General features: G+C 45.9%; 1 protein-coding gene across 2 annotated transcripts; it reads left to right on the forward strand.

Annotated features, from left to right (window-relative positions):
- Nucleotides 1-694: 694 nt before the first annotated feature.
- F2R (coagulation factor II thrombin receptor) lies at nt 695-14,282 on the forward strand. 2 transcript variants are annotated; one of them, XM_032474558.1, is made up of 2 exons: nt 695-1,051; nt 11,103-14,282. In XM_032474558.1, the coding sequence occupies exon 2, from the start codon at nt 11,150-11,152 to the stop codon at nt 12,296-12,298; it is 1,149 nt and encodes a 382-aa protein (XP_032330449.1). In that variant the 5' UTR covers nt 695-1,051; nt 11,103-11,149; the 3' UTR covers nt 12,299-14,282. The 2 variants fall into 2 exon arrangements, with proteins under 2 accessions (XP_032330449.1, XP_032330440.1); XM_032474549.1 differs by having other exon boundaries at nt 830-1,055.

Genomic DNA, 14,282 nt, shown 5'->3' on the forward strand with positions numbered 1-14,282 from the left:
TAGTCCGCTCACCTCCTGGACAAAGCCGCGCAGGTAGTTCCAGCGCGCGGCTGAGCTGAGAGCTCTTGTTAAAGGGAAAAAGTTGCAGCCGTGCCGGAGCACGAGGGAGAAGCAGCTGCTCTTGGTACCAGATGATTAGTTCCACTCGCAGTCAGCTTGTCGATGAAATATGTGCTCCACGTATGAAATATCGAAGTGGCGAAATAAAGAGAAGCGAATGAGAAATACTAAGAATTCTGCTCAAACCTGGAAGCCCCTTCTCATCAGCGGACAACTCTGTCGCTACAGTGTAAACGTTTCAATCCACTATTCTCAAATGACAAAACAGAAGTCACTTTCAAAGATAAAGGGCCGCAGCGCTGGGCCTGAGGTCCAGTGCCTGGCCCTGGGGGCAGGGAGGGCTCCTGGGGCGCATCCCTGATCCAAGGTTCTCTGCTAACGTCTTTGCTCCCCGGGAGAATAAGGAGAGGCCGAGCGGCCCGTTCCAAGGACCACACCAGAATCAGTTACTGATAGCTTCGCAGATCAAAGGCGAAGACCAAGGAAACAACGTCTTTCTTGGGTTCCCCCGCGGGGCAGTGGCCTTCAACTGGGGCGCTGGGCGGGCGGCCAGGTGGCGGAGCCGGGAGGTCAGCCTAGCGACGGGACTGGCGGGCGGCGGCCGTGTGGAGGCGCACCTTGGCGCTGGGGGGCGCCCTTTCCGGCCCGGCGCCCGCGCGCCCCGCCCCCGCCCGCGCCCCGCGCCCAGCGCCCCTTGTCCTGCGCAGCGCCGCCAGACTCGCCGAGCCGCCGGGCGACACCGAGCCGTCTCTTCCTGCCCAGCGGCAGCGAGCTCTCTGCCCGCCCGGCCCGGCCCGGCCCCTCGCTGGACCCCGCGCGAGGAGGGACAGCTTGCAGCCCGAGCCTCCCGGCGGCGCGGCCAGACTCCCGCAGCAGCGCCGCGCCGAGCGCGCCGAGCCCCCGGACAATGGGGCCGCGGTGGCTGCTGGTGGTCGCCGCGGGGCTCAGTCTTTGCGGCCCTCTGCTGTCGGCCCGCACCCCAGGCCAAAAGGCAGGTAAGAGCTGCCGCCGGCATTTCCTCCCAGCCTTCCCTCGAGCCCGCAGCAGGGGCCCCGGCCAGAATGGGGAAGCTGGAGGATAAGGGACAACGCGCGGGGACCCAGTGGGTGCCCCTAACCGCACCTTCTGCCACCGCGTCGTCTGGGAGCCAGACAGACGTTTGGGCTGAGATCAGAGCCTCCCCCATTCATATCCAGGTGGGGTGCCCGTCCCACCCGACTTGGGGCCCAGCTGATGTCCCTTTGCGCTCGGTTTTGGAGGATGCAGCCGGCCTGTGGCAGTGCTGGATATGGAGGAGGAGTGGGTCGGATTTTCTTGGGCGAAGCCTGAGGTTCCTCGTTGCATTTGTTGTCACTGTGTGGCCTGTTTCTTCCAGAACTACCCCAAAAAGAAAGGGTTTCACGTTGCTCCACCAACAAACGTTCCGGTCTTTTCAAGATGAGGTGGGGAACCGAGCTCCCGCTTAAGTTTTGTTTTGTTTGAATTGTTTTTCTTGCACGTTTTACAGGCGAAAAAAGTGGTGTAGCGAAAAGCTTGGTTGCTTGGCACGTTTAGTAGAAAATCAGCAGCAGCGGCCCCTGGCACGGGCCTTGTGTGCGGGAGCTGCTCATGGAGCCGGGCGCAGGGCGATAACCGGGTGGCCACGAGGCAGTCGTGGCGGCTGGGAGGCTTTGTTTGTTTGTTATCTGGACCCTCGTCTTCCCAGTGAGTTAAGAGATCCCTGCCTCAGAACTCTCTCAGACCCTATGGAATTTCAGCATTTCAGTTTTTGATCTGGTGCCAGGAAGAGGTTGCTCACCTAGAATACAGTTATTACTAATAGTGTAGTATTTTTAAGTATCCGGCTATTTGAGCAAATAAATAAATGTATTTTCCAACCTCCCTAAGAAAAGCAGAGCAGAGAGGTTGTTTTTAAAGATGCTATTTAGAAAGTGAGGGAGAAAATGTTTTTATTTCTTTATAGCGATCGTACTTTTTAAGCTTTCAGCACCCCCTTTTTTTCACACAAACAAATTCTAGGTGTTTTTCTCATCTGTGAAAGAGTGTGTACACTGTTGTTTTCACACCAGAGTGTGGGCGCATGGAAATTAAGAGGTGATAGAGACATCCTTTTCTCTATTCTCTGTCTTTGCTCAGGGTGAGTTTTGAGGTGATGCTTCTGGGAAAATTCAGAGCCCCACACAGGAGCCCAGAGTTCTGCAGCAACTGCTGGCCTGTGTCTGGATAATGTGAGCCTTATCTCCTGGGGTGTCTGGGGATGCATGGAGAACTCCATCAGTGTATGGTGACACTGATGTCAGATATCACTTAGTAATTTTATTGTGGGACAAGCTCTTAAGAACACAAACTTTTGGTTGCAATTTGGATGGTGGGGTAGAGAATAGGTTTATACAAATGTGGCATCTATGGTCATCACCTTTCCTCACAGTGGCCCCCCCGGGAAAGATTTTTGGCCTCTTTTAGCAAGTGAAGACTTGTTTCTGCCACACTTCTTACTGCCTCATCAACCTGAATGGTGCATCCTAAGATGTACAGCACTGGTGTAGACAGAAAGATAGCTGAATAACATTGGCTGATTTATCTATGCTGGATGCTGGGACCACTTTGGGAGGGAGAGAAGAAAAGGAATGCGTGTCAAGTGTCATAGTCTGTGTCAAAGCCCGAGCCAATTAATTGGCTGTTACTGGGAGACTGTGGTCTGAAGCCCAACAGAAGACACAAAACTGGACAGTGATGCTGCTTTAAGGCCACCAGAAACCCCTGGAAGTCAAATTTCTTATGAGTCAGCAAGTAATTTTCTACTGCAGTCTCTATCTGAATTCCTTCCACCTTTCCTTTCTTGCTTCTCTCTCTTTCTCATCCACTCATTATTTCATTCCTTCCTTCCTTCCTTCCTTAGTGGATGTGGCTCTTTATCTTTATAGGACATATCATGATGGTCAGCTCTCTGCCAATGTGACCATTGCTCCTCTTTTTGAGGGCAGTTTTTGAGGCATTTGCCATTTCTCAGGAGTCTTCCCATGGCGTCTCTGCTAGTGGCCATTCCAGCCCTCCCTCCATCTCTCTGGCTCAGCATTTCCCAGCCCTTCATGTCTGCGTGGACCAGTGTTTCTCAGCAGCTCTGAGTTGGCTCCTTTTCCAAAGTGCTTCTGGCTGGTTGTCTGCCCTGTGCTCTTTTCTGCCCCTTCTCTCCTCCCTCAGTCAGGTCACCCCAATCCTTGTCACCCTGGCAAACTGGAACTCAGCTGAGCCTGCTCTGGAATTCCACTGAGACCATGGAGTCACCAGGACCCTGGGTTTGCTACAGGATACTCCCCAAGATACCCCAGGAGCCTCACTAGGAACCCGGCCTTGGTTTATTTTGACTACGATGCTAGTATCGAGGATTCAGTTTCAACGATGAGAATTTTCTGTTTCCTTGTTTTGTGGTTTCTTTCATTCTGCCTTCCACCCTCTCTTGCTTATGCCTGAAACTGTCAGAATATATAGCTCTTTCTCTCTTTCTTTCTAGGCTGAGCTTCCCCCAAACACCCTCTCCCACACTGACCCTGTGACGGTACTTAGAAAAACCCATGAAGTTACACCTCCTTTTCCTCCATCCCAAGGCATCCAATGATGTCTCACCACTTGAAAGGCTCTACAGGCCTTTATACATTTATTTGCTATCAAAAGAACTTGCTGTTGGAAATAACAGGAATAATCTATAATTTGCACTTCAAAACACATTTATTGAACTTTAGGGAAGGATGTAATCTAATCTAATCTATTTATACTTCAAGTCTATGGTGGGTTAGAAATCAGGTATTATGGTCTTGTAAAGGGATGTTTCCAGTATTTTCTTCTTTGCTAACCAGCAGTAGGACCTGTAAGAGATGCGCTTTACATGACGACACAATAGTGAATGTGTGTGCGGTAAATACGCCTGGTCTGCAGTGTACAGAAACAGGTTTCATCAACCAGTGCTCACCTTTACCGCGTGCTATGCGCACCAATGTTTTCTGCACATTCCATTTTTTTAATGCTCCTCACAGTCCTGTACGTTGATTTCATAACCACTGTCAAGTCTCTGCCATCATTTAAAACCTAGTACAGCAGGTGCAGTGCATTGCTCCGCAGGCAGCAGACCTGAGGGCCTTATTGGCTTTACGGGAAGAGTCCTGCTTTCCAGGAAGTGCTGTTTGTGATGGTTTGTATTATATCTAAAACAGACTTTGTTTGAGTTCACGTTACAATCTGCAGTAGGACTTGGGTGGGGTTGGGGATGGAGACAGCTTGGTTCCAGAGGGGTTGGTGATTATTAAAACCCTTTACTGTGAGTTAGTTTTCCTTTTAACTTAGGGTCTGGGAGAGTAGACGGCAGCATTTGCAGGGAGCTGGGGCCTGGGCTGGGAACGTGGTGGAGAACAGGCCTGGAGCACAGGGGGGACTCAGAGTCCTCCCCAGAGAGGCCCTCGCGTCAGTGTTCCGACCCCACGCGTCAGGCCCTGCCTTCAGGAGGGGCCCACACACTTCTCAGTGCCTGCTCTGGCCTCAGGTGCACCGACATTTAGATTTTCTGATTGTCTTTACTTCCTGTAACCTGCCCTCTCCTCGCCTCCTCCCAGACTTGCCTTCCTGCGCCTTCTGCTGAGTCCCTGCTCCAGGCCATGGGATGGGAGAGGAGCCTTAGACACTGGCAACCTCTTCTTAATTCTGTATTTATTTTATCTTTAATTCTGGCTTTTCCACAACATAGATTTTTGTTCACTTGCTCTTGCTTCTGCCTCATCTCCAACAGTATTTTGAAGATTTTTTTCTCGGTTTTGTCCTTGAATGTGTCTCTAGTACATCCGTCCTGTCTGTGAGGACTGGGTTGCTGGCATGTGGTGGGTGTGAAGCCAAGGTCAGCAGGACTCCTGAGTTCCCAAGCAACAGCTGTGCCGGTCATCAGCTTCACTTGTGTGTCCGTGTGGCCGTGTGCTGCCTGCTCTAGTTAAAAAGGGTGGGCAGATTCATTGTTAAGTGAAATACTCAGAGGAAAAAAAAGTACTCTTTTAGGTCCTGAATTCACAAGTTTTTTTAAAGAGACAGGGTTATGTGGTATGTGTTTCAAAGGGTATGAGTTTTAGACCCAGGCAGATCTGGGTTCAGGTCCTGCTTCCTCCACTTTCTAGCTGGGTGACTGTGGATTACTTACTTAGCCTCTCTGTGCTTCCATGTTGTCCATAAAATGAGGGGCCTATCTCGTAAAAATGTTAGAGTTACAGGAGGTAAGGTAAGCGAAGTAGCTGGCACATAGTAGGTGCTCAACAAATGTTAAGTGTTCTTTAAACACCAACTCTTCCATATTCCAGAAAAGCCTTTGAGGATTTGGTATCAAATCAATTCTCTCAGTGTAAAACTATGTTGACACAAATGTTCAAGAACTTTTTCCCCTTCAAAACTAAGACAAAACAAAAACCATTGTCCTTTGTTTCTAGTGGCAAGTAAATGTGCATAAAATATTTGTTCTTTTTTTTTTTCACTTTTCATTATGGAGATTTTCAAACATATCCAAAAGTGAACAGTACAGTTACCCTTTATAGCCTGTTTTATCTATGCCCTCACTTTCCTCCTCCCCAAATGGACAGTTTTAGAGCAAATCCCAGACACTATATCATTTCATCCATAAATACATTGGTACATATCCTTAGAGATAAGAACTCTTTTTTTCACACAACCACAATACCATGATGAACACCTGAACAATTTCTTAGTGCCATGTACTATTCAGTCAGTGTTCACATTTCACTGTCTCTTAATGCTTTTTACAGTCGGTTTATTTGAATCAGAATCAAACAACGCCCACCATTGCATCAGGCTGCTATAGCTCTTAAATCTCTTTTAATCTGTAATGGCTTCCCTTCTCTTTTTTAAAGTCTGTTTATCAAAGAAACTCTGTCATTGGTCTTCTAGACTTCCCTGCATCCTGGGCCTGGCCAGCTGCATCTTGTAGGGTGCCCACCATGCCCTTCTTTCCTCTGCGTTTACTGTACTGTGGTACATCATGGGAGCTAACCCTGATTCAAATTTGGGTTTTTTTTGCAAGACTTCCTCAGCAGTGCTGCTATGTTCTTCCTGTTCCATCACCTCCAGTTGTCTCTATTTTTGAGATCTTAAGGTTACTCAGCGGACTCGCGTGTTGTCAGCTTCATCCAGCCATTAGAAAGTTCCCCATCACCCATCCTTTCACCCAATGGTTTTCACAGCCACTGATGATCATTGAGCTAAATTCATTCTTTCACTAAGAGCTTTAAGAGGTGTTTCTAAATCTGTTAGTGTTCCTGTGCTTATAACCTGGAATTGCTTTCTAAAGAAACTTCCCTCATTGACTGGTTTCCCTGAAATATGTACTAGAAAAGGCAAGATAAATGCTTGAATCTTTCCTTTATTTACTGATTTTCAGACCCTACATTTCCTCTAAAGGTGACAAAAAAGTTTTACTTTCCTTTGAGCGTCATTATGAACTCGTGGATCTTAACATTTATGACATGTTTCTAGTGTTTCCATTCATTCCCATCATTGTTCTTTTAATGATCTTCGGCCAATGGGGAGCCCCTTTGGATTGACTTCAGAGTGTTTGCGAACTGACCCTAATGTTCTTTAAAGACATTCAAGGCCCATCTGGTGTATTTCCTCCCCCACCCTGCAATCTGTAACCAGCCATTTCTTTAAAGAACATTTCTTTCCGTGGCAAGCATTTGCATTTGAAGCAGTGGATTCCAGTAACGCTACTGTTTTCCACTTGATGGAGTTGGTATGTATCATCTTCCCACCATCCTCTTCTTTATTTCTCTTTAGCCCCTAATGCTGATTCACTCACGGCGAAGTGCAGGGTACAGCTATCCTGCTGGGTGTGTGAATGTGGACAAGGTCCTAGGACTTCCAGTTTATTAATTCCCCAAAAGCATGAGTCCTCTAGGGCAGACCTCTGAGTCAGAAACAAGGCTGGCAAGTGGTGGGACGCTGACATGGTATGTATCCCAGGATCACGTGGGACCTGGAAAGACCATCTGGTCACCACTCTGCTTCCAGACCAGATCTCATCAACGTCAGAGAAAGCACTGTGCCTGACGTACTAATTTTTAAAAATCTCCAGAGTTAGTCCACATTTAAACTCATTAGCCATGTGGTATATTCAATAACAGAAGTACTCTAAAGCCATTTGGAGATACCTAAATTAGGTGAAACTTAACAAGAAGCATAAGAACCAATTTTAGGACCTGAGCTTTTTTTTTTTTTTTTTTTTGAAACCACAGCTTAACAATAAAAACACAGAAGATGAGTTACAAGAGCCTTTTGTACACATTCTCCTTGACCTATGAGTTGTGCTCGGACCAGAGGAAAAGCAAGATACCCAAACTCAAATTTCAGCCTGAGGGGCTTGAGCTAGTTAGATACATTTAATCACCTGGAATTGGTTTTGTTCTTTCTTTGATGCTGGTATATATTTAAATAAACAAACAAAATTTACTGTTGTTCTTTAATTTCTTAAAAGCCAAAATACCAAACCTGTGGTGGCAAGAAAAGGTGACACCTTAGGCGATGACATTTAATCACGGGATTATGCATTCTTCCTGGGCTCCAGCCTAGAAAAATTTCCTATTCCAGTGGGTATAGCGCTTCTGACCTTAAACACCGTACTGCCCAAGAAGGCCTAGCCAGGGAGGAAATTTTGGAAAACAAATACTTATTCCCAAAGTACTAACTAGAGTCAAGCCTTTCAGATCAAGTGATAGCCTCTGAGAGCTTAGTGATGAATGTTCAGTAGTTTTCAAGTGGTGTCACTCCTCTCAGGAATGTCTTGACGCCCCACTGTGTGAACACGTGTGTGTGCGCGTGTGCTTTTCTCCCCTCCGTGCATGATGGGAGTCCTTAATCTGACCAGGTTCCCAAAGCTGCAGCAGAGAGTTGGGCATTATTTTAAGGTTCCTGTGGGTCAGCGCTTTCGAGGATGCATATCTCTGTGGTCTGAAAATGCCAGAACCCATTCATTCTCTTCTTCGGCTCCCACACATTCATCATGACCTCAAGGGTAGCCTCACCTCCCACTGGGGCCGCTGTACCAGTGTTGGGCCTCCACGTGCCAGGGTCACGATGCAGAGTGAATTAGATGCGTCGCAAGGGGAAGGAAGCAATACTTGCAGAAAAGGCTGTGAATGTGAAATTTGATTTACGGCTCTGAACACTGGGACTAGGTACCTTACAGGCCCCTCATGTCCCGTGTCACTCTGGAAAACTAAACATTGCTAAATGTTTAGGGAGGGAAGAGGAATACAGATTCCATTTTAATTTAAAATAACAGGGCAGGAAGGTTATAGCTCAGTGGTAGAGTGCCTGCTTAGCATGTACAAGGTCCTGGGTTCAATCCCCAGTACCTCTATTAAAAATAAATAAATAAATAAACCTAACCCCTCCCCCGAAAAAGAAAAAAATTAGAAAAAAACTTTTAAAATTTAAAAAATAAAAGAAAATCATTGAGAGTGAGCAAAAAGCAAGCTACATTGAAGTGGGAGGGGAAGGATAATCATTTCTTACACTGATTGATTTTTGAAGTTTACAAAGTGAACATATGTCCTATTTCACATGTGATGCTCCCAGTTGCCAGATTTGTAGGCCAGACAGACACTGGGATCCCATTTTAATGATGCTGAGACTGAGTTCAGAGGGGTTAAGTGACTCCTGGTAGAGCCAGGATTAGAATGCAAATCTGTGATGAAAAGCCAATTTAAGTGCAGGGCGAGGTACTGGAGACTCCAAGATGAAGCAGAAACGCTTCCTCACCCTGGGAAACAGTCTAGATGTGTGTATGTGCACTCAGAGGCTCACCACTGCACATGTTTGTCCTTGTCCTGTGACGGGTCTGTCGGGCCACCCCTTCACCTCAGGGGACCCACTCATGACCTTGCTGAGGTCATCCGAGCCTTCTATCATCTCTCATTGGTGCTTCCCTAGCGTTGCTCTTCATTTTGGAAAAATGCATTTTATTTTCTAGCTAGAATTTCCATTGGTTTGTTTCATTGCTTTTTTTCTATTTTTTTCATTCATTTCAATGAAATATTTTCTTCACTTCGCAGGAGTATAGTTGCACCACATCTTTTAAAATGCTTATCTGTTAATTCTGACATCCGGGTCCTCTTGGGATTGGTTTCCATTGACTGTCCTTTTTTCTTGAGATGGATCATACTTGCCTGATTCTTTCTATATTGGGTGATTTTGAATTTTGGTGTTATTGCTTTAGCAGGCAGCTAATTTGGTTGGACTCAAACTGAAACTGCAACCTCTCCCTCTCTGAGCAAAAAGCTCAGTTATCCCTTCAGTTCTTTTAAGTTTAGCAGAGCTGCTCCGCACCCTCCCTAAGCACGCAGGCCCTAGCCAGGCCTAGCATCGGCAGAGCCAGGGGCAGAGCTTACGCTGGAATTCAGGGCTCCCTCTCCCTCTCTTCTTCTTTCCTGGGATCCTCTCCTCGCCTTCCAGGGACGTCGGTGGCCCTGACCTCGGCCCTCTGGTTGATCCTTCAGGCCCCTGAGACTGGTTTTCGATCTGAGTTTCAGCCATCTTTTGTGGCACTGACTTTGGCCTTAAGCTAAAAGCCACTGAAAACAAGAAACCTATCAGTTGCCATCCTTTCTTTCACGATCCATCCCTCCCCTCCCCAGTACCACCCTGTGAACCTAAATGCCTTTAGGTCATTGATTTGGGGGAGGAAAGGGACCCAGAGTTTGTGATTTCTGTCGAGAGGGTGGTCAGGTCTGGTAGGACCTTATGGAATCAGAAATCTCTCTCTTATCGTGTAATGCTTCTTTGGGTCAGTTTTTGTTTGCAGAAAGCCTTCACTACTGAAAAATAAAACCAAAGGCCTTAAAAATGCACTATACTGACCCAATTTCCAGCCAGCATTCACTACACCACTTACAGCACCACTTCTGAGTGGCCTGTGGGTCCAGCGTTTGTGGTCAACACCCCCAGTGATAGAAACCTCATCCTTTTCCCCCTGTGGCTTCTCCCCTGGTTCCTCCAATTCCCGAGGCCCAGTGAAGGCTCTTTGTCCAAGTCTCCTCCGTGACAGAACGTTAGCAAAACTCCCGGGAAAGGAAAGCTGGTTGAGTTCCAGTGGCTCAGTGTTGCCTTTCTTTGATGAACATTACAAATGTGTGTTTTTGGTGGAGGAGGGTGAGAAAAGAAGGACTCTTTTGCCTCTGAGCCTTTATTTTAAACTCCTGGGTTGCTACTCAAAAGAGCTTGGTTGGCCTGGCATCTCCCTCAATGCACGTAGCACTTTGGAGCTGAGCTGAAGAAGGCCACTGGCCTAGAGCATCTGCTTCTCCACTGACCTGCTGGGGAAGGAACAGGAAGATGACTAAAGTGGTAGGTACCTAGCAGTTATATTTAGAAGATAACCAGAGGGACTGCAGTTTGGACCCAAATATGATGAGAGATTTGGGTCATTCTCCTGTGTAAACACCCTAAAGATAGTAAGGAAAGCTCCTGTCACATGCATAATGGTCATGGAAATGGGACCCCTGGTCCCACACGATTTTGCCTCTAGCTTTATAACATAAATGAAGTCCCCTCAACTGTCTATGTGGGTTTTTCCACTGGGAAGGATGAGTTTCAAGGGATGGCCACAAACTAAATGGAGAAAATGTATGCATGAAGGCCTATGGAGGACAGAGACGTCAAATAGCCTAGGAGTGGTTTGTGTATAGAGACAGTGGCTCATATAGAAAAGACGTCACGGCTTTTTTTCCTCTGCATCAGCCTGTCCTGATGTCTGCAGGGTTGAACTTGGAAAGTATGTCATTCACCTCTGTCCCTCCAGGGAGCAGAGTTTGAAAAATATTTGCTTGTGCCAAAACAAAACTCCGAGTTAGCTAATCCCCTGACAAAGTCTGTAATCCTTTGCACATCTCCTGCTCTTTACCATCTGCTCTCCTAGGAAGAAAACAGAAAGCAAAAGTAAAATGTACTCTCTCCTTGTCCCTTTTGCCATTTTCATTCATGTTTTTAATTTTATTTTTCAGAGCCAGAAACAACAAATAGTACTTTCCGTGTCCGGTCATTTTTTCTCATGAATTTACCCAGTGGATTCGAACCAATCCCACTGAGGGATGAGGAGGAAAGAAATGAGAGTGAGTTCACTGAAGGGAGATCAAGCTCCGTCAATCAAAGCAATCCTCCTCAAAAATTACCCCACGTGTTCATCTCAAATGATGCCTTGGGCTATCTGACCAGCACCTGGCTGACTCTCTTCATCCCCTCCGTCTACACCGGCGTGTTCGTAGTAAGCCTTCCTCTAAACATCATGGCCATTGTCGTGTTCGTCTTGAAGATGAAGGTCAAGAAGCCGGCTGTGGTGTACATGCTGCACTTGGCCACAGCAGACGTGCTCTTCGTGTCTGTGCTCCCATTTAAGATCAGCTACTACTTTTCCGGAAGTGACTGGAGTTTTGGGTCTGCGATGTGTCGCTTCGTCACTGCAGCGTTCTACTGTAACATGTATGCCTCCATCATGCTCATGACGGTCATCAGCATTGACCGGTTTCTGGCTGTGGTGTATCCCATCCAGTCGCTGTCCTGGCGTACTCTGGGGCGGGCTTCCTTCACGTGTCTGGCCATCTGGGCCATGGCCATCGCGGGAGTGGTGCCTCTGCTGCTCAAGGAGCAGACCAGCCAGGTGCCGGGGCTCAACATCACCACGTGTCACGACGTGCTCAACGAAACGCTGCTCGAGGGCTTCTACGCCTATTACTTCTCCGCCTTCTCTGCTGTCTTCTTTTTCGTGCCGTTGACCATTTCCACAGTCTGTTACGTGTCCATCATTCACTGTCTTAGCTCTTCCACGGTGGCCAACCAGACCAAGAAGTCCCGGGCATTGTTCTTGTCGGCTGCCGTTTTCTGCATCTTCATCATTTGCTTCGGACCCACCAACATCCTTCTGATTCTCCATTATGCATTCCTTTCCCGTAACTCCATGACGGAGGCTGCCTACTTCGCCTACCTCCTCTGTGTCTGTGTCAGCAGCATCAGCTGCTGCATTGACCCCTTGATTTACTATTACGCTTCCTCCGAGTGCCAGAGGTACCTCTACAGCATCTTATGCTGCAAAGAAAGTTCGGATCCCAGCAGTTACAACAGCAGCGGTCAGCTGATGGCAAGTAAAGTGGATACCTGCTCTAGTAACCTGAATAGCAGCATGTACAAGAAGCTGCTAACTTAGGAAAGGGGACCGACAGTGAGTTAAAAAGAAAAGGTGAAAAAAGCAAATAACCTGAGGATTCTATTTAGTCCCTGCCAAAAAAAAGTATTTACTGTACCATCTAAAACAACGGATGTATGATTTGCATGCCTCCTTACTAGAGCCATTAAGCATACATATTTGTTAGTTACAGGAAAACATAACAGGAATGTTCCGAGAGAACATTGCCAGTGCTACAACAAGAACTGAATGTTGCTTTTTGATGTATTTAGATGCCTTATTATAGGGGTGTGTGTGTGTGTGTGTGTGTGTGTGTGTGTATACACACTTGTATTGTTTGCAGTGCAGTATAGAATAGGCACTTTGAAACCCTCTTTTTTTTCCACCAGAGATAATGGAAATAAACTCTGGCTTTCTGATTTAATATGCAAAGTTTAGTTTGGTGAAGTTTAGCCCTGAAATTCTGCAGATGTCCGTCAATAGTGAGGTGTTCTGTCGTATGGACTTACATAGCTTTTGCAAATAAGTGTATTTTGAAATTGTTCAACGGCGATGTTTAAGTTATTGAGGGCTGAGACTTAGTCCTGTCTGTGTGTAGAAGTTTTGCTGTTTTTCATTTGAAACATATCAAAGTTTGAAACCTAAAAATATTAAAACAGATGAAAACATATGCTGTGGGTAGCATTTTCCTGTTTTACACACCATATGTGTAAACCAAGAATGAGCAGAGGTCTCACCAGTGACCTTAGGTTGGCTTTCAAAGCAACCTGCCCCTGGATGGAGGACTCCAAGCGGTAGGGACAAGACTGGGCCAGTTCAGAGAGCAGAGGGATCAGGACCACATGTTCGCTGTCTCCTCCTGGGATTCCCTCAAAGGCTGGCCATGAACTTATCATGCTCATTAGAAGCTGGCGAAGTAGGATGTGCTATGTCAAGAGATAATGACTATAAAAGATTTCTCTGCCTGTTTTAAGAATGGAGAAAGAAGGCCCTGTTCACTTCCAGGAGTTATGCTACAAAGACCGTTCTCAGATGGAAACACCCCTGCAGCAAACACACCCCTCCTGTGCTCTGGGCACTCGGATGGGTGCTGGGCGAGTGGAATTGAGTAAAACTGAAACCTGCTCTTCAGAAGAACAAAGTAGATAGATACTTAGAGTGTGATACGTGTAAAGGAAACACGTCATTATGTAAAGAAGAGTTTTCAGCCAGATGTCACCAAGCAAGTTGCACATAATCAAGGCCTGGCAGGTGAAGATGTTTGAATATTTGGGTTACTGCTTCCTATGGTTATAACTTGAGTTGAGAACATAATACAGTACAGGAAGTGTGTTTTTAAAAATAAGTCCTAATTGGACTTTTAAGAAAATCTGTCTTAGTTGGACACTATTTACTTACAAATGCTTTATCAATACATTGCTCAAATCAAATTTTTAAAGGCGAATCGATTACATCAGTCTGATTAGAAATGATAGAAGAAAATGGAGTTGGCTTTGAAATCCAGGAAACTTACTCGGTATTTCCCATCCACTTTTCTTAAGATTTAATGAGATGATTTTAAAAGCATTTTTCAACCCCATGATGAGTGTCAAGTACAGAATACCCTCATGTATTTGACAAAATAATTTGAAAATTAGGTTGAAATAGATCTTTTTTCCTTATGAAAAAATGTTGGCATTTTAAACAGACAAAAAGGCAAATACTTACCTATTGAAAAGAGCAAACTGTTTCCAACAGCCATGGAATAATTTACATCTATGTATGTGTTATAAGTAGAAGCTAACATTGACTGCATTAATTTAGTTACTGTATTCATTTTATCCAACTCAGTGGAAATATACTGTCACTGTTTATTCATTCTTTTATATTAAAATACCTCTGACTTAATAAGACTATCATTACTATATTATCAGTATGTACTTACAAAATATTATGTCACTGTTTTTAACGTTCTTTTTTAAAAAATGTATGTAACCTGTATTAATAAACCTGAAAGTCTGCTTGG

The sequence above is a fragment of the Camelus ferus genome, chromosome 3, assembly GCF_009834535.1.
Source record: "Camelus ferus isolate YT-003-E chromosome 3, BCGSAC_Cfer_1.0, whole genome shotgun sequence".
In the NCBI taxonomy this organism is placed as follows: Eukaryota; Metazoa; Chordata; class Mammalia; order Artiodactyla; family Camelidae; genus Camelus; species Camelus ferus.